Source organism: Macaca thibetana, chromosome 16 (genome assembly GCF_024542745.1).
Source record: "Macaca thibetana thibetana isolate TM-01 chromosome 16, ASM2454274v1, whole genome shotgun sequence".
Lineage (NCBI taxonomy): Eukaryota > Metazoa > Chordata > Mammalia > Primates > Cercopithecidae > Macaca > Macaca thibetana.
Genome location: NC_065593.1, coordinates 51,415,160 through 51,434,716, shown reverse-complemented (window position 1 = coordinate 51,434,716; position 19,557 = coordinate 51,415,160). Strand labels below are relative to the sequence as shown.

Below are 19,557 nucleotides of genomic sequence, written 5' to 3'. Positions count from 1 at the left end.
ACAGAGGTAGGAGAGAGCCCATTTCAGACCGTGCCCTTCTTCCTCCTGCAGCAGGCCCGGCCTCCAGCGCCCCCAGCCCCCTGCTGGCCTCCCTGCCCCTGCCCACCCGGCCTCTGCAGCCCCCGCTGGACTTCAAGCACTTGCTCGCCTTCCACTTCAATGGCGCTGCCCCGCTCAGTCTCTTCCCCAACTTCAGCACGGTATGGGCTGGGCTGGCGGGTGGGGGCATGCACCCAAGCTTGTGGGTGGGCATGGAAGTTGGGTTCAGGGGCCAGCTCTCAGCAGCCGGGTCTAACCAGGAGCTTGTTCTCCAACCGCCCTCAGAGGGGATAGGTGCTCCCCAAATAGGAACCCCTATTTGGGACCCTAGGAGAGGGCCCCGCTCTCTCCTAGGCTAGGGAACAAGACGGTGTCAGCCCTCTCCCCACCCCCACCATCATAGCTGCTGGGCCTGCAAGAGCCTGTAGCCTGTGCATTCCACTTGAGCTTCTGTGTAGGCGATCCTGTGGATGACGTGTGTGTGTGTGTAACTGACCTGTGCCTTTGTGTTGTAGTTTCTGTAGGTCTTGTATGTTATATGTGGATGTGAGTTTGTGTGTTGGTGTTCAGCGTGTGTTTGTAAACAACTCTTTGTGTGTGGGTAATTTTATGTAATTAAGGTATTTGCCTGTGTAATCTGAGGGTTTGTTGTGTCCTTGTGTCTTTTAAGTGTGTGTTTGGCGTGTATCTGCCCTCTAAGCATATGTTTTTGTGTGGTTTGGGTGATTGTGAGTTTACCTGTGGTCATGTGCCCTTTGTGTGCATGAGTGTGAATTGTTCTGCTTGTCTGAGCATTTGTAACTGCCTGAAGCTTTTGTGCTGTGTATGTGTCCTGGTCTGTACATTTCCTTGTACGTGTGTGTGCATAACAAGTGTAGTATGGGCCGGGTGCAGTGGCTCAAGCCTGTAATCCCAGCACTTTGGGAGGCCGAGACGGGCAGATCACGAAGTCAGGAGATCGAGACCATCCTGGCTAACACGGTGAAACCCCGTCTCTACTAAAAAATACAAAAAAACTAGCCGGGTGAGGTGGCGGGCGCCTGTAGTCCCAGCTACTCGGGAGGCTGGGGCAGGAGAATGGCGTAAACCCGGGAGGCGGAGCTTGCAGTGAGCCGAGATCCGGCCACTGCACTCCAGTCTGGGCGACAGAGCGAGACTCCGTCTCAGAAAAAAAAACAAAAAAAACAAGTGTAGTATGAATTTTAATTCACTATATAAGGGATCAGCAACCATCTCCGTTTTTTTAAATTTGGAAAAATCAAATGAAATCATGGGTGTGGCATGCCCCATCCTGAGCAGATGGTGGCAAACTCCACCTTAGTCACACTTAGGAATCCCTTCCTCCCACCTCCAGAGTTAGACAGAGGTCCTAAGGAGTCTGAGGCATTTGGGAGGTGGTCCTCTGGTCTCAAGTCCCTGCTGTCGCTTGCTGACAGGCTCACTGTTGAAAGGCATGGTTCCAATTGCAGGGGGCCCCTGCAGGCCATTCTCCTCTGAGGTCCTGTCCCCTGAGCCCCTTGCTGGCACTGGGTGCTGTGAGAATTTGAACCTCTTTCTGTTCTCAGGGAAGTTTCTGCACCCATGTGCTTCTCTCTAAGCTCTGTTTTCTTTTCTTGGGAAGGTTTGGAAAGTTCCTTTTTTATTTTATTTTATTTTTATATAAGCAGAGATGAGGTCTCACTATATTACCCAGGCTGGTCTCAAACTCCTGAGCTCAAGGGATCCTCCCACCTCAGCCTCCCAAAGTGTTGAGATTACAGGTGTGAGCCACCGTGCCCAGCCTGGAAGGTTCTTGACAAGTTCAGACAATTGCATTTGGCCCAACCTCCTGAGAAAAGGGAACATCAAGCCTTAATTCTATAGAAGAAAATAATGATTTAAAATAAGGAAAAGAAGCCAGGTGTGGTGGCTCACACCTGTAATCCCAGCACTTAGAGAGACTGAGGTGGGCTGATCACCTGAGGTCAGGAGTTTGAGACTAGCCTGGCCAACAGAGATGGCAAAACCCCATCTCTACTAAAAATACAAAAATTAGCCAAGCATGGTGGCAGGTGCCAGTAATCCCAGCTACTCGGGAGGCTGAGGCAGGAAAATCGCCTGAACCCGGGAGTGGAGGTTGCAGTGAGCCAAGATCGTGCCATTGTACTCCAGCTGGGGTGACAAGAGTGTCTCCATCTCAGGAAAAAAAAAAAAAAGAGATAGTGAAACCCCATCTGTACTAAAAATACAAAAATTAGCTGAGCATGGTGGCGGGCACCTGTAATCTCAGCTACTCGGGAGGCTGAGGCAGGAGAATCACTTGAACTCAGGAGGCGGAGGTTGCAAGATCTTGGCTCTGCCATTGCTCTCCAGCCTGGGTGACAAGAAGGAGACTCCATCTCAAAATAAATAAATAAATAAAAAAGTAGTAAGGAAAAGAAAAAAAATCCAAATTAATATTCCAAAGAAACAATCCTCCTCCTTAGGGAACCTTAGGCCTCCACTTGCTGCTCCCTGCCTCCTACTGGCCCCCCACCTCCCCTGGCTGTGGCTCTCACTCTCTCAAGAGAGGTCGTCATGGCTGGGCACGGTGGCTCACATCTGTAATTCCAGCACGTTGGGAGGCCAAGGCAGGCAGATCACTTTGAGGGTAGGAGTTTGAGACCAGCCTGGCCAACATGGTGGAACCCCGTCTCTACTAAAAATACAAAAATTAGCCAGACGTCGTGGTGGGTGCCTGTAATCCCAGCTACTCAGGAGGCTGAGGCAGGAGAATCACTTGAACCGGAGAGGTGGAAGTTGCAGTGAGCTGAGATCATGCCACTGCACTCCAGCCTGGTTGACAGAGCAGTACTCCATCTTAGGGAAAAAAAAAAAAAAAGAGGTCATCAGCAGCCTCAGGCTCTGTGACAGTGGCAGAGCTGATGAGATAGGACTTATCTTCCCCCAGCCCACAGGTCCAGGCATGAAGCCTGGGTGATGGGAGAGGAAATTCCAGCAGAAGGGTTCTTTGTCTTTTCCCTGCCTCTCCTTGTTTACAACTCTCTGTCCCAATAGTTGTGATTATTGCAAAGGAGAAAAAAAAAAAAATGACCTAAGGGGCACCAAGAGATGCCAAGGCGATCACCAGAACGTGGTTCTATGTCCCAGTATCATGCAGGGCACTCTGACCATTCCCCTGCTTCCAAGCAGAAGCCCAGGCTGACAGATAAAGACAGCCAGGGAAGAGGCTGTTTCTTTTTCTTTTCTTTTTTTTCTTTTCTGTTTTCTTTTCCCTCCCCTCCCCCCCTTCCCTTCCCTTTTTTTTTTTTTTTTTTTTTTTTTTTTTTTTTTGAGACAGAGTCTCACTCTGTCACCCAGGCTGGAGTGCAGTGGCCGGATCTCAGCTCACTGCAAGCTCCGCCTCCCTGGTTCACGCCATTCTCCTGCCTCAGCCTCCCGAGTAGCTGGGACTACAGGCGCCCGCCACCTCGCCCAGCTAGTTTTTTATATTTTTTAGTAGAGACAGGGTTTCACCGTGTTAGCCAGGATGGTCTCGATCTCCTGACCTCGTGATCCGCCTGTCTCGGCCTCCCAAAGTGCTGGGATTACAGGCTTTAGCCACTGCGCCCGGCCTTTTTTTTTTTTTTTTTTTTTTTTTTTTTTTTGAGGCAGAGTCTCACTCTGTTACCCAGGTTAGAGTGCAATGGCACAGTCTCAGCTCACTGCAACCTCTGCCTCTCTGGTTCAAGCCTCCTGCCTCAGCCTCCTGAGTAGCTGAGACTACAGCCACGCGCCACCACGCCCGGCTAATTTTTGTATTTTTAGTAGAGAAGGGGTTTCACTTGGCCAGGCTGGTCTCGAACTCCTGACCTCAGGTTATTCACCCATCTTGGCCTCCCAAAGTGCTGGGATTACAAGCGTGAGCCACCACACCCAGCCAGCTGTTTCTTTTTCTTTTTTCTTTCTTTCTTTCTTTTTTTTTTTTTTTTGAGACAAAGTTTTGCTCTTGTTGCCCAGGCTGGAGGTGCTCTCGGCTCACCGCAACCTCCATCTCCCCGGTTCAAGCAATTCTCCTGCCTCAGCCTCCCAAGTAGCTGGGATTACAGGCACACGCCATCACACCTGGCTAATTTTGTATTTTTTTTTAGTGGAGACTGGGTTTCTCCATGTTGGTCAGGCTGGTCTTGAACTCCCAACCCGAGGTGATCTGCCTGCCTCGGGCTCTCAAAGTGCTGGGATTACAGGCGTGAGCCACCGCAACTGGCCCAGGTGTTTCTTTTTCCAACATCCACAGGATGGAAAAGCTCTTCCTAGAAGCTGACGACGGCCCACTTCAGTCATCTTTAGTTTTGTGCTGCCCCCAATCCCTGCTTCCCAAGCCAACCCCAGAGTTATTATGCCCTCCCACTCCCTTCACAGATGGACCCGGTCCAGAAAGCTGTCATCAGCCACACGTTTGGGGTCCCCTCCCCTCTGAAGAAGAAACTCTTCATTTCCTGTAACATCTGTCACCTAAGGTTCAACTCAGCGGTGAGACAAAGTAGTGAAAGCAGGTCTGGGGAGGGGGCTGGGCAGGGAGAGGGCTGGAGGCTGGGCTTTCAGGGTCCTTCTGGGAGGAATACCAGTGGCAAAGGGGCTGTGGTCTGTATTTTCAATCCCTGGCTGCAGAAGAGGCACTCTTGGTCCTTTAACCATCGCACCCTCTCCTCTCTCTAGATTCTTCTGCCCCTTCCCCTTCTGCCCACCTATAGCCCAGTGGGATTCCATTTCCTTCCCCCCAGGCCTCCGTCCTGTGTTCTGGATCCTTCTGCAAGAGAGCAGACTGCCCTTCCTCCACTCCGGGTCCCAGGGGACCATCTCATCAGCTCCTGATCTGAGTTTACAGAATGTGATCATGCCCATCACCTTAAATAATAGTTCTCATGATACGTCTGTGAGAGGGGTGGAGGCAGGATTTTTGTGTGTTTGTGTGTTTGTTTGTTTTTTTTTTGAAGACAAAGTCTCACTCTGTCACCCAGGCAGGAGTGCAGTGGCGTAATCTTGACTCAGTGTAACCTCCACCTCCAGGGTTCAAGTGATTCTTGTGCCTCGGCTTAGTAGCTGGGATTACAGGGATGTGCTACCACACCTGGCTAATTTTTTTGTATTTTTGGCAGAGACAGGGTTTCACCATGTTGCCCAGGCTGGTCTCGAACTCCTGGGCTCAAGTGATCCACCCACTTCGACCTCCCAAAATGCTGGGATTACAGGTATGAGCCACCGCGCCTGGCCTAGAGACGCTATTATAATCCCCGATTTTCAGATGAGGAAAGTGAGCCTTAGAGAGGTTAAGTGACTTGCCTAAGACCACACAGCTGGTTAGTAGCAAAGCTGGGATATGAACCCAGGCCTGGCTGACCCCAAGGTCTATGACTCTACTACAGCCTACCCCTTTCTACTACATCCTACCCTTAGGTAGAGGAGGAACCTCATTCTGGCCTCGCAGGGAAGGTCTACCTCCTGTCAGGCAATCTGGGGTTTCAGTTGGATGTCAGCAGAACTGCTGTGGTGTCGCATCCAGGGAAGAGCTGTGGGAGCCTGTCTTCCCACGTTTCGAGGAGGTGGGCCAGGGAGCAGCAAGTGAGGACCCTTGGAGGGAGGACACTGACAGACCAGATTTGGGGATTCCCTTCAGGGCTTCTGGTTCCATGAGTCCTGCAAGAGATGGAGGAGAGGCTGGGCGTGGTGGGTCACGCCTTTACAGCACTTTGCGAGGCCGAGGTGGGTGGATCACTTGAGGTCAGCAGTTAGAGACCAGCCTGGCCAACATGGTGAAACCCATCTCTACTAAAATAAAGAAAAAAAAAAAATCAGCCAGTTGTGGTGGTGGGTGCCTGTAATCCCAGCTACTCGGGAAGCTGAGGCAGGAGAATCACTTGAACCCAGGAGGCAGAGGTTGCAGTGAGCTGAGATTGCTCCCACAGCACTCCAGCCTGGCTGACAAAGCGAGATTCCGTCTCAAAAAAAAAAAAGATGGAGGAGAGAATTTGTTCCAAGAGAGGAACCATGGCTTCTTCCTGGCAAATAGCAAATGCTCAGTAATGACTTGTTGAACAAGTGAACAAAGGGATGAATGTTCTGGGGTACATATGCCCCAAAGTGTGGGGATTGCTCTGCTTTCTCCATTTGTGCATTGATACACTCAATAACTAACATTCATTGAGCACCTACTCTATGGACTCAGCCCTTGTAATTCATGTTCCCATGTAATTCTGACAACACATGAGGTCAGTACTTTTTTTTTTTTTGAGACGGAGTCTCACTCTTCGCCCAGGCTGGAGTGCAGTGGCTTGATCTTGGCTCACTGCAAGCTCCGCCTTCTGGGTTCGCACCATTCTCCTGCCTCAGCCTCCCAAGTAGCTGGGACCACAGGCGCGTGCCACCACGCCCAGCTAATTTTTTGTATTTTTAGTAGAGATGGGATTTCACCGTGTTAGCCAGGATGGTCTTGATCTCCTGACCTCATGATCCGCCCGCCTCTGCCTCCCAAAGTGCTGGGACTACAGGCGTGAGCCACCGTGCCTGGCCGAGGTCAGTATTGTCGTCACAGAGTTTATGGATGAGGAGACTCAGGCTCAGAGAGATGATGTTACTTGCCTAAAGATGTAGTTAGTGGCCGGGCCTGGTGGCTCACGCCTGTAATCCCAGCACTTTGGGAGGCTAAGGCGGGTGGATCATGAAGTCAGGAAATTGAAACCATCCTGGCTAATAAGGTGAAACCCCATCTCTACTAAAAACACAAAAAATTAGTCTGGTGTGGTGCCACGCACCTGTAATCCCAGCTACCCAGGAAGCTGAGAATCGTTTGAACCCAGGAGGCGGAGGTTGCAGTGAGCTGAGATGGCACCACTGCACTCCAGCCTGGGCGACAGAGTGAGACTCTGCCTCAAAAAAAAAAAAAAAAAAAAAAAAAAAAAATCAGAAAGCAAAAACAACAGCAAAAACAGATGTAGTTAGTAAGTGGCTGAGTCAGATCTGAAGCCAGAGGCTGCCTGCCTTGGAGCTCATGTGCGAGAACACATTCCGTAAACCTCAGAGCCACATGTACTATGGTGATGATGATGACAAGGACAAGGACTTGCCCTTTGTGTGCCTGAGCCCTGCCTCCCTTGGACCTGTCCCCTGCTGGGCTCCAGTTCATGAATGGGGCATGTGGACTCAGCCAGTGAATGGTGACCTCTTGCCTCCCCTCCCCAGAACCAGGCCGAGGCACATTATAAAGGCCACAAACACGCCAGAAAACTCAAGGCTGTCGAGGCTGCCAAGAGCAAGCAGAGGCCACACACCCCGGCCCAGGATGAGGCTGTAGTGTCCCCAATCCCAACGCTGGCCAGTGGAGCCCCTGGAGAGCAACAGAGTAAAGGTCAGTCCTGAGCTCTTCTCTTTCCCAAATCTCCACTCCAAATCTGGTTTCTGACAAGGGGTTGAGAGATTTCTGCTGCTTCTTTTTGCTTGTGTTGGAGTATTCCATACAGACAGGCAAAGGTACACAAGTGTACCACTCCATGAATTTTCCTAAGCTGAACACGTACCCAGATCAGGAAACACGTTACCAGCACCTCAGAAGCTTGTCTTGCACCTCTTCCCGGTCATTACCCTGAAGTATTCATTTCCAAGGACTGCCTCCACAAATGACTACATTTGTGAAGTTAGGCATGGTGGCTCACACCTTGTGATGGTTAACACTTTGGGAGGCTGAGGCAGGAGGATTGCTTGAAGCCTGGAGTTCGAGACCAGTCTGGGTAACACGGTGTGACCCTGTCTCTACAAAAAAATTTATTTGCCAGGCATGATGATACACACCTGTAGTCCCAGCTGCTCAAGAGGCTGAAGCAGGAGGATCTGCTTAAGCCCAGGAGGTCGAGGCTGCAGTGAACTATGGTCATGCCACTGCACTCTAGCCTGGGTGACAGAGCAAAACCTTGTCTCTAACCTCCCCCGTCCACCCAAAAAAAAAAAGAGACTCCAATCTGGGTGGCTGGAAACAACAGAAATGTATTTTCCCACAGCTCGGAGGCCAGAAGTCTGAAATCAAGGCGTTGACAGGGTTGGTTTCTTCTTAGGGGCTCAGAGGAGAAAGTGTCCCATGCTTCTCTTCTGGCCTTTGGTGGTTGCGGGCATTCCTTGGCACTCCTTGGCTTATAGACGCATCACTCCAATCTCCTCCTCCATCTCCACATTCTCCCTTGTGTGTCTCTGTGTCTCCACAAGCTCTTCTTATAAGGGTACCAGTCACTAGATTAGTCCCACCCAAACCCAGCATGACCTCATCTTCAGTAGTTTTATCTGCAAAGACCCTGTTTCCAAATAAGGTCACATTCTGAGGTTCCAGATAGACATGAATTTTGGGGGAGACACTATTCAACCGACTGCAGCCCCTCTAATGGTAAATACGATCCTGACTTCTCAGCATACATCAGTTTTACCTGTTTTTGGTGAATCATAGAGTATGTAGGGTTTTTTGTATCTGTTTTGTTTTGTGTTTTTTTGTTTTTTGAGAGAGAATCTCGCTCTGTCTCCCAGGCTAGAGCACAGTGGTGCAATCTTGGCTCACTGCAACCTCTGCTTCCCAGGTTCAAGCCATTCTCCTGCCTCAGCCTCCCAAGTAGCTGGGACTACAGGCACCCGCTACCACGTCCAGCTAATTTTTTTAATTTTTAGTATAGACAGGGTTTCACCATATTGGCCAGGCTGGTCTCTAACTCCTGACATTGTGATCCACCTGCCTTGGCCTCCCAAAGTGCTGGGATTACAGGTGTGAGCCACCCCACCCGGCCTGTATCTGGGTTTTATTCATCTCTCACAAACATTCATCAACATTCATTGTATCTGTAAGATTCACCCATGTTTTTGTGTGTAGCTGTAGTTTGTTCTTTTTCATTGCTGTGTAGTACTCCATTGCAGATCATACCACTACTTTTTTTTTAATTTGAATTTTTAAAAACTTTTTTTTTTTTTTTTTTTGAGACAGAGTCTGGCTCTGTCACCCAGGCTAGAGTGCAGTGGTGTGATCTAGGCTCATCCACCTCCCTGGCTCTCAAGTGATCCTCCTCCCTCAGCCTCCCAAGTAGCCAGAACTATAGGCATGTGCCACCATGCCTGGCTAATTTTTGTATTTTTAGTACAGATGGTGTTTCACTGTGTTGCCCAGGCTGATCTTGAACACCTGGACTCAAGTCATCTGCCCACTTTGGCCTCCCAAAGTGCTGGGATTACAGGTGTGAGCCACTGCATCTGGCCCCTACCACTTTTTTTGTTTTGTTTTGTTTGTTTTATTTTTTTTGAGATGGAGTTTCACTCTGTCGCCTAGGCTGGAGTGCAGTGGCGTGATCTTGGCTCACTGCAACCTCTGCCTTCCGGGTTCAAGTGATTCTCCTGCCTCAGCCTTCTGAGTAGCTGGGACTACAGGCATGTGCCACCACGTCTGGCTAATTCTGTATTTTTAGTAGAGATAGGGTTTCACCATGTTGGCCAGGCCAGTCTCGAACTCCTGACCTTAGATGATCCACCTGCCTCTGCCTCCCAAGGTGCTGGGATTACAGATATCAGCCACCGTATCCAGCCCGTACCACTATTTTTTAAAAATCTGCTCTCCTGTTGGTGGACATGTGGGTAGTTTCAGTTTTATGATATTATGAATAGTGTTCTCTGAACATTCTAGTACATCTTTTTTGGTGATCTCTGCCTATTTAAGTTAGTAAATAAGAATATGAGGGCTGTGAGGGCTTTCTGAGACCACTGTGTCCAACTTAAGTGATTTCCGATGGGGAAACTGAGGCCCAAGTCTGCCCAGTGAGTTGGTAGAAAAGTGGGGCCTGGAATTCAGTGCTGGTCATCCACCAGAGGCCCTCCAGGTCACCTCCATGGTCAGAGCTGAAGATCGTGGTCTCCAGCGTCATATTGGGCCTCACACTCTGCCCCCATGCCTTTCATCTCCGCAGCAGTTCCTGCAGTCCCACCTCTTGGGTCTCCACTCCAGCCACCACCAACTCCGGACCCTACATCCAGGGAGCCAGCCCACGAAGAGCTCTTGGATGCTGCCTCCTCCTCGTCCTCTTCTTCCTCCTGCCCACCTTGCTCCCCAGAGCCTGGGAGAGAGGCACCAGGGCCTGAGCCAGCGGCAGCTGCCGTGGGAAGCAGCGTGAGTGGGGAAGGCAGGAGTGAGAAGGGGCACCTCTACTGCCCCACGTGTAAGGTGACAGTGAACTCGGCCTCCCAGCTTCAGGCTCACAACACAGGTCAGTGGTCCCCAGGAGCTGGAGCCTGGGGAAAGGGTGGGGCAGAAGCTGAGCCTCACCAGATGAGGGTAGGCTTGAGTTCCTGCGTGCTTCGCTCAAGGGTTGGGTGGCAGAGGCGTTGTGCTCGCGTATTATTGAGCGGGTGTTTCTGGGTCCTCCCATTACTCCTTGGGGAGGAGAATTGGGAACAGAAGTCTGAGGCAGCAAGAACTGAGGGTCGCTAAATCTCTGAAGGGTCACTCCACAGGAGACAGGAGACACCTCCCTCTCTCCTTAGATCACACCTAGAAGGAAGGGACTGAGATCAAAGCAAAGGGGAAGCCAGCCATTTGTAGTGCAGGGAGGCCTTCCATTGGAGGGGCTGGCATGAAAGGACAGAAGCTGGGAGGGGAAACCACGTGTGGCTGGAAGGCGATGTGCGCATAGAGCTGCTGCGAGGCTTACAGGGAGAGCCAAACTGCGTGAGTGTGGAGGGGTCTCTGCAGCCCCTGCAACCCCTTCCTGCTGCCGAGAGACTGCCTTCTTCCCTCTCCAGGAGCCAAGCACCGGTGGATGACGGAGGGTCAGCGAGCGGCTCCCCGGAGGAGCCGGGGCCGCCCGGTGTCCAGGGGAGGCGCCGGACACAAGGCCAAGAGAGTGACAGGGGGCCGGGGCGGCCGGCAGGGGCCCAGCCCTGCTTTCCACTGTGCTCTCTGTCAGCTCCAGGTCAATTCAGAGACCCAACTCAAGCAGGTGGGAGAAGTGAGGCTGGGACTGGGGTTGGAGCCAGGGGAGGGGGTGAGGGGCAGGGCAGGAGAGGGAAGGATCCTGAAGAGGGCAGGCAGGGCAGAGCAGAGCGGGCTGGAGGAGCGAGGCCAGCAGGCCAACTGAGGGCAAAGGCCAAGACTCACCTTCCCTTCCCAGAGCCTACCCCAGGGTGAGGACCCAGTCTGTGTGCTTTGGATGTACGAGCTGTGGGTAGAGGAAGGGGCAGAGAGTCGAGGATGATGGTCTTGGGGTCCTTGGGCTTTGTCATCTTGTTCCCAGTCTGTCTGTCTGTCCATTAGCACATGAGCAGCAGGAGGCACAAAGATCGCCTGGCCGGGAAGCCCCCCAAGCCCTCCAGCCAGCACAGCAAGCTGCAGAAGCACGCAGCGCTGGCTGTGAGTATCCTCAAGGTATCTGTCTCCAGGCAACAGAGCTGGGACTGGGTCAGGAGGGGAGAGGGTGGGCTGGGAGGGCCAGATGGGGGATGTGGTGGGGCAGGAAAGAGACCACCCTGCACTGAGGCTGCTGGGCGGTGAGAGAGCTGGGGCTGGGAACTGGGATCTGCCCAGAGGAATTTCCGCGGAGGTGGGCTGGGGTAGTCATCTTAGGGGCAAGAGCGAGGGGTGGGCGTGCATCTCCTAGAGACCATCTCTATCCCGTAAATCCTCCTCCCTTCTCCCATCCTGAGACTTTCCTCCCTCTGGACAGGAAGACAGGTGGCGGAGAAAGCCCTTCGGAATGAATGTTTGGGGGTGGGAAGGGAGGAGGATTTAGGTTTGGAACTCTAAAAGGCACATTTTCCCTGCAGCAAAAAGCTTGAGGATGGGCCCCAGGGAGGGGGTGCGGTTTTCTGGGGTGGAGACTGTGTCCATTCCTTTCTTTTCTGTGTAGTCTAAACTGGCCTTGCAGAAGCAACTCACCAAGACGCTGGCAGCCCGCTTCCTGCCCAGCCCGCTCCCCACCGCAGCCACTGCCATCTGTGCCCTGCCAGGGCCCCTGGCCCTCCGCCCTGCCCCTACAGCAGCCACTACCCTCTTCCCAGCTCCAATCCTGGGCCCAGCTCTGTTTCGCACCCCAGCAGGAGCTGTCCGCCCTGCCACAGGACCTATCGTTCTTGCCCCTTATTAGCCCTCATGGGGAGGCCAGAGCTGATTTCCCAATAGCCACTCCTTGTCTCCTACTGTCCCGAGACACCTTGGGTTCCTACATGCCACAGAGACTGTGAACAGCTTCAGGGGTCCTGCCCAATCCAGAAAGAACTGGGCTAGTTTTAAGGGCAGCTCCCTTCCAAGGACTGTCCCCACCCTCCTTTCCCAGGCCTTCCAGGGTTAGTCCTAGGCTTCCCTGCATTTCCCACCCTGACAGACCCCAAAGATCTATGCAAAATCTCAGCCCCAGCCACGTGGTGCTCTCACTTTCCTCCACCCAAGACCTACACCAGGCCCCACATGGCCAGCCTCCAGGAATCTTAGCTTCTACAAGCCATCCTCTCCTAGCCGGGGAGCAACTCTCTGACCTCCAGTCCTAGGCTCTGGGGCTTCACTGGAGATAGAGATGGGGTCTTTAGCTGGAGCAGGCTCAAGGCTATCAGGACAAGGTGACCATGGGAGTGTGACAGAGGACCACGGAGGAGAAAGGGGGACCCAGAAGTCCTTCGATCAGCAGTGCTAAGGTGGGGCAGAGCCAAGGAAGTGGTGGGGCTGGTTCTGAAAGCTTTTGGGGGCTTCATCTGCTCTGAAGGGGTGGGACTGAGAGAAGGTGATGTTCTGGTTGGGCCCAGGGTTTTGTTTGTTTTAATATTAGTCTTCTGGGCATTCATGGGCCCAGACATTTTTTCTTTTTCCAGAGTTGCATTCTGTTGCCCAGATTAGAGTGCAGTGGTACGATCTTGGCTCACTGCAGCCTCTGCCTCCCTGGTTCAAGTGATACTTGCCGATGAGCCCAGTCTTAATATTGAGGGGGTAACTCATCCCTCAGCAGCTCTTATTAGCCTTCCTCTGACTTCCTGAACCCCAGCTCTTGGAGGGCGGGTGTGGGTCTCCCTCAGACTATGGACTCAGCTAATACCGAATACCCCCAGGGCTCCCAGAGGAAGAGCTTTCCCTTCTCTCAACCAGCCCCTGCCACTGTGAAGCTGAGTATTGGGAGGCAGTCTCACACGCACTTACAAGACCCATTTCATGCTGTCAACATCAGTGTCACAAGCTCCCTCCCACTGCAGCACTGCCCCCTCTGCACCCCACAATATGGGACCTTGCCAGTATCCCCCTGTATCTTTTTTTTTTTTTTTTAAGACATTTCCAATGGGAGAACCAGAAAAAGGCGGGAGGGGAGGGAAACTTTTTGATAACAATTGTGGTTTTATTGTGTCCAATGAATGCATCAATAAATGAACTTGAAGCCCAAGCCTGTGTGTGTCCTAATTCCACTCACCCAGCCCTGGGCACCTGCCCCACTCACCTCTGGCTTTGAGAAGGGGCGTGTGTCAGTGGTTGTCTGGCTGCAGTGTCTCACCTAGGCTAGGTGTGCACCTTAGAAGCACAAAGCGGGCACAGGAAGTAGTGGGTAATAAGCTCACTTTGCAGGCCACTGGGTACGTGCCCACCCTCCTGAGCCCCGAAAGAGGACCTGTCTGCTCCTGAGAGGCTGCTACGTGTTTGCCTTGTTCTGTTCAGGCATCTGAGGTAAGAAGGAGGGGCCAGAGGAGCACCTTGTCCAGCCTTCACCATGGCAGCGGGCATATAAATATAAATACAGGTAACTTATAAATAGAAGTCCAGCTCTGAGCTGAAAACCACAGGCAGGATGAAGAGCAGCCTCCAAGGGCGAGGCTGGAGGGCTGGGCACGGAGCGGCCACTCTGGCGACTGACAGCAGGTAGTGCACTCCTGCCCCCTGGTGGCTGGAGGGAGCGGCAGATCCCAGCCTTCAGGGCTGGTCGGCATAGCACCTTGAAGAGGGAGAAGCCATTGGCTTTACAAAATCAGAGAACTGGAAAGGATCTAGGAGATCATTTGAGCAACTCTGGTCATCTTACAGATAAGAAACTAACACCCAAAGAGGGGAAAGGTCTTGCTGGGTCACAAAGTGGGGTGGCACCTCATAGACCAGTTATTCTATTCCACCTCAACCAATGAGGCCCATCTGCTCCCTGAGCAGGAAGAGGAAGTTAAACTATTGGTGGGGGTGGGGAATTTTTTTTTTTTCTTGAGATGGAGTCTTGCTCTGTTGACCAGGCTGGAGTGCAGTGGCGCGATCTCAGCTCACTGCAGCCTCCACCTTCTGAGTTCAAGCCATTTTCCTGCCATAGCCTCCCAGAGTAGCTGGGATTACAGGCATGTGCCACCATGCCCGGTTAACTTTTATATTTTTGGCAGAGATGGGGTTTCACAATGTTGGCCAGGCTGGTCGTGAACTCCTGACCACAAGTGATCCACCGGCCTTGGCCTCCCAAAGTGCTGGGATTACAGGCGTGAGTCACTGAGCCCAGCCAGGGGTGGGGGATTTAAAACAGAAAACTAGCCGGGCACGGTGGCTCAAGCCTGTAATCCCAGCACTTTGGGAGGCCGAGACGGGCGGATCACGAGGTCAGGAGATCGAGACCATCCTGGTTAACACGGTGAAACCCCGTCTCTACTAAAAAATACAAAAAACTAGCCGGCCGAGGTGGCGGACGCCTGTAGTCCCAGCTACTCGGGAGGTGGAGGCAGGAGAATGGCGTGAACCCGGGAGGCGGAGCTTGCAGTGAGCTGAGATCCGGCCACTGCACTCCAGCCTGGGTGACAGCGCGAGACTCCGTCTCAAAAAAAAAAAAAAAAAAAAAAAAAAAAAAAAAAAAAAAAACAGAAAACTACACTCCCAGGAGGCTAGCTTCTTCCAGCCAAGAAGAGGACAGGAGAAAGGTCAGGGTGAGGGATGAGGAGACACGTAACACCAGTATAGGAGCTTATGTGCGTGCACACACACACAGGCACAACTAAACGCATACACACAATACCCGGACACCCTTTTTCTGGCGTCCAGGCTGGTGCCGTAAGTGTGTGTGTGTCACTGATGGGAAGCCCAGAGGGTGGGACCCCTAACTCTAATAGGAACCAGACCCAAGAAGGGACACTGCTGCGTGGTGACTCTGCTTCCTGTTTGGGGCAGCTGGAAGGGACGGTGACCCACTGCCCCAGGAGACAGTGGAGCAGAGCCTATAAAAGCTGGGGTGGGGAGTAGGCTGTGAGGGCTGAGGAAGGGGATGTCAACCAAGAGTATTTGCACTTTCTGGAGGTGAGAGGGAGCAAAGTGGCTGGGGCCTGGCCTACTGGGGAGCTCTGTGGCTGAGCGGGAAAGGCAGCTCTCCCTCTACTTTGCCCTCAACCCATCTACCAGAGCCCCAGATGCTGAAATGGGGCTAGGATTATAAAGGAGGAACAGCAGCTCTTCAGCCATCCAAGGAGCCGCTGCCCTTGTTCTTCCGGCTGAGGGGGAAGGCAGACTTGCTCTGGGGTTGCGTCATCTTGCTGGCCAGGTAGACGAAGGGCTCCAGGAGGGAGCGCCGGTCCGCCACTGACACCTCCCACAGCTTCACCTTCTCTGACTTGGCCCAATGCTGAGCCACATCTAGGTCTACACGCCGCTGCTCCTGTAAGTCACACTTGTTGCCAAGGACCACGATGGTGACCTGGGGAAGAGGAACACAGCATAGGCCTGTGAATGTACCATAAACCCAGGAATGGACATGGGGGCTGGCAACCACCTAGGAGTTCTATGAGAGGAAAGCTAAATGGCTGATGTTTCGTCTCTTTCTAGATTCCATACCATTCATTGTGGGAAAGGAGATGGTTGCTTTTTCTTCTCTTTCCTCTGTTCAAATTCTGGCCTCCATCTAGCCCTCCTTTTAGTTCTATCACCAGCCCTGCATTGCCCATACATGCTCATTACTAGCAGTCAGTTTCTGGCTCAACACCTCACGAGGAAGCACTCCCAGAACTCTGCAGCTTAGAGCGGGATTCTGGAGAACAGAGGGCCTTCATGGCCAGATGCAGTGGCTCATGCCTGTAGTCCCAACGCTTTGAGAGGATGAGGCAGGTGGACTGCTTGAGTTCAGGAGTTTGAGAACAGCCTGAGCAACATGAGAAAACCCCATCTCTAGTAAAAATACAAAACTGAGCCAGGCGTGGTGGCGTGCACCTGTAGTCCTGGCTACTCATGGGGCTGAGGCAGGAGGACCACCCAAGCCTTGGGAGGTTGAGGCTGCAGTGAGCTGTGATCATGCCACTGCACTGGGTGAGCTGTGATCATGCCAGCCTGGGTGGCAGAGTGAGACCCTGTCTCAAAAAAAAAAAAAGAAGGGCTTTCGTAGCTAAAAGCACAGAACTATCAGAAGAACAACTAGTGGGGGCTTCATACATTAAGTCAGGTCAGGGACCCCTTAAGCCACAAAGAGGCCTCTTTGGTTGAGCAGACTCAACATGCAGCCACCCCACTTCTAGCTCCTAACTCACCTTGGAGTGAAGAATGGAGCCATGCCAGGCTTTCCAAACCAGCCCACTGCCCAAACTCTCTGATCACTGAGGCTCCCACCAGAAGCCTATGCCACACACCTCCTTCTTGTCCTTGGATTTGTCAATCTCCTTCTTGAGCAGCTCCACACGCTGAAAAGACTCTCTGCTATCTGTGCTGTAGACCAGGACGTAGCCATCAGTGCAAGAGAAGCAGTGTCGGGGCAGTTCGGCCCCATCTCGGAGCCCCCGGGTGTCGTAGAAACGCACCTGCTCTCGCACCCCTCGGTCTGTCTCAATGGAGCCCACGTAGATGTCTTCCTGCGTCTCAATCATCTCTGAACCTGGTATAAAATGAGAAAACTGTCTGAAGTGGAGAGGGAGATGGGAAATGTGAGTTATGAGAACAGCTTAAGGCTGACCAGATGGGGAGAAAGGAATGTAGGGGGCTGAGGAGGCCAGAGAATTGACAGCCTGGCAGGACTGAAATGATTTGGGTTTAGGGGAACTAACATTAATTTCTTTTTTTTTTTTGAGACGGACTTTTGCTCTTGTTGCCCAGGCTGGAGTGCAATGGTGCGATCTCGGCTCACCGCAACCTACACCTCCCGGGTTCAAGTGATTCTCCTCTCTCAGCCTCCCGAATAGCTGGGATTACAGGCATGCACCACCACGCCCGGCTGATTTTGTATTTTTTTTTTTTTTTTTTTTTTTTTTTTTGAGACGGAGTCTCGCTCTGTCACCCAGGCTGGAGTGCAGTGGCCGGATCTCAGCTCACTGCAAGCTCCGCCTCCCGGGTTCATGCCATTCTCCTGCCTCAGCCTCCGGAGTAGCTGGGACTACAGGCGCCCGCCACCTCGCCCGGCTAGTTTTTTGTATTTTTTTAGTAGAGACGGGGTTTCACCGTGTTAGCCAGGATGGTCTCGATCTCCTGACCTCGTGATCCGCCCGTCTCGGCCTCCCAAAGTGCTGGGATTACAGGCTTGAGCCACCGCGCCCGGCCTTGATTTTGTATTTTTAAGTAGAGACAGGGTTTCTCCAAGTTGTTCAGGCTGGTCTTGAACTCCCGACCTGAGGTGATCCGCCCACCTCAGCCTCCCAAAGTGCTGGGATTACCGGTGTGATCCACCACGCCCAGCCAATGGACATTAATTTTATGCTAATTCCATGCTAAGCACAAGTGTGATATGACAGCTTCTCCTTCCTATCTTGGACACAGGGCTTTCTCCCTCCGATTTTGTTCAGTGTTGTAGAGCTGATTTGTTGCAATGTAAGTTTTATTCTTCCAGGGCAAAAACCACCAGGAGCAGCTTTTAGCCTGTGTGTGTTGTGATCAAGCCTATTCCTTATTCTTCAACTTTTCCCACTGTTCCTCCCCCTCCAATAATACTCACCCACCACGTGGTTCCCATACAGAAGCTGCTCCAGGATTGAAGTTTTGCCCACAGATGCCTGGCCACACACGACCACCTTGCAGCTCTTCCCCATGCTTAGTTTTCAACCTTGAAGAACAGAAGCACGCTGGGTGAGGTGAGGAAAGAAAACATCAACACAGAGGGCAGTTACTAGCAGATGTTTTCTGGTGGACAAAAACCAAAACCAAAAAAATAGAAGGCAGAACTTCCATAACTGAGAGCCCAAGTTCTAAACTGAATGTATAGTTCCAGGGTTTCAGCACCATCCCAATGCTAGTCAGAGGAAACCGATGTCTCTATGTTCACTACTGGACGGTGAGCTGTTATTTTATTCGTCTTTGTTATCCCCAGTTCCTAGCCAGTACCTGTCCCAGGGCAGGTGCTTGGAAATGCTGCCATAAAGGGAGAGGAGAGTCACTGGCCACTGGCCAGGTTCCCTTCTGTGCACAAGATGTAGAGAGGACCAATTAGTGAAGGGAACTCAGCCCAGCTTCCTCTCTTTAATCATGACCCCATGGCGAATTAAGCAGGAATAGTATTTTGTGTGGCTGTCTGAAGCCATCTGCTCCCTGGGGGGACTGAGCAAATAAAAAGGATAATCTAGGGCAGGGCACGGTGGCTCACGCCAGCACTTCGGGAGGCTGAGGTGGGCGGATCACAAAGTCAGGAGTTTGAGAACAGACTGGCCAACATAGTGAAACCTCGTCTCTACTAAAAATACAAAAAATTAGCCAGGCGTGGTGGCGGGTGCCTGTAATCCCAGCTACTTGAGAGGCTGAGGCAGGAGAATCGCTTGAACCCGGGAGCCGGAGGTTGCAGTGAGCCAAGATTGTGCCACTGCACTTCAACCTGGGCAACAGAGCGAGACTCCGTCTCAAAAAAAAAAAAAAAAAAAAAAAAAAAAAACAATCTGCTTTCCTGTACGACTCATCTGGACAACAATCAATTCCCTCTAAACGTCAGTCAAGTATATGGCTAAAATGAACATAAGAGAGAAAGAGTGAAGAAACCTAAGGAAAAAAAAGGCTTCAGAAAGGAGATACTTTTTGCTGCCCTTGGGCTGACAGACACAAAAGAGAAAGCTCATAGAAACCCTAAGAGGTCCCAGACAGGTATCTCCCCGAAGGCAAACTTCCAAACACAAGCCCCCCGCCCCCGCCCCAAGAGCTCCAGACAAAGATCCCCCCACAGAGAACAGAAATAGATCACTCCCAAAGACTGTCCCAAACAGAAACCTCTCCAGGGGAAGCTCCTGACACAGACCCCCTCTCCATATACTGAGACCTACAATAAAAGACACCATAAGAGTGGGCCAGAGGGGCCTCCGCCACAGATTTTCCCACAAGGGAGCCCCCAGATGAATGAGAGGCAGAGACCAGCCACCTAAAGCGGCCCGGGGGCGGAGGCCGATCCTAGCGCTGGACGAGCCTCGCCTCCCAGCTCCGTACCTCCCGGGGGCCCCGCAGCACCAAGCCAGGCCCTTGGAGCGCGCGGGGACCAGGGGAGGGGCAGCGCCGCCGCACAGGATTGTCTTCCTCCCGGGTCGGTGTAGGCTCTGCCGGGCCCCGCCCCCGCCGCCTGCCCTCTCCCCAGCTTCCGTCAGACAAGACGAATTCCGGCAGCGGAGAAC

At 52.3% G+C, this 19,557-nt stretch overlaps 3 protein-coding genes across 10 annotated transcripts in view; 2 read left to right on the top strand and 1 right to left on the bottom strand.

The window, feature by feature from the left end:
* The window catches only part of ZNF385C (zinc finger protein 385C), a 67,458-nt gene extending 54,028 nt beyond the window's left edge, over positions 1 to 13,430 (top strand). For 2 of the 8 annotated variants that reach the window (XM_050762703.1, XM_050762702.1), the window contains exons 3-9: positions 52 to 200; positions 4,420 to 4,530; positions 7,237 to 7,402; positions 9,981 to 10,277; positions 10,813 to 11,009; positions 11,324 to 11,434; positions 11,916 to 13,430. In XM_050762703.1, coding sequence (XP_050618660.1) covers positions 52 to 200; positions 4,420 to 4,530; positions 7,237 to 7,402; positions 9,981 to 10,277; positions 10,813 to 11,009; positions 11,324 to 11,434; positions 11,916 to 12,152 — 1,268 coding nt within the window. In that variant the 3' untranslated portion in view covers positions 12,153 to 13,430. The remainder of the gene's footprint in view (positions 1 to 51; positions 201 to 4,419; positions 4,531 to 7,236; positions 7,403 to 9,980; positions 10,278 to 10,812; positions 11,010 to 11,323; positions 11,435 to 11,915) is intronic. The other 6 variants (XM_050762706.1, XM_050762710.1, XM_050762707.1 and 3 more) reach the window with 5 other exon arrangements.
* DNAJC7 (DnaJ heat shock protein family (Hsp40) member C7) overlaps positions 1 to 19,557 on the top strand; it is a 105,365-nt gene that overhangs the window by 39,298 nt on the left and 46,510 nt on the right. The gene's annotated exons all lie outside the window — the stretch shown is intronic.
* Positions 14,867 to 19,528, bottom strand: NKIRAS2 (NFKB inhibitor interacting Ras like 2). The gene is made up of 4 exons (XM_050762935.1): positions 19,376 to 19,528; positions 17,907 to 18,014; positions 16,615 to 16,856; positions 14,867 to 15,692 (listed from the first exon to the last, which is right to left on the bottom strand). Exons 2-4 carry the CDS (start codon positions 17,998 to 18,000, stop codon positions 15,453 to 15,455), a joined length of 576 nt encoding a protein of 191 aa, XP_050618892.1. The 5' UTR covers positions 18,001 to 18,014; positions 19,376 to 19,528; the 3' UTR covers positions 14,867 to 15,452.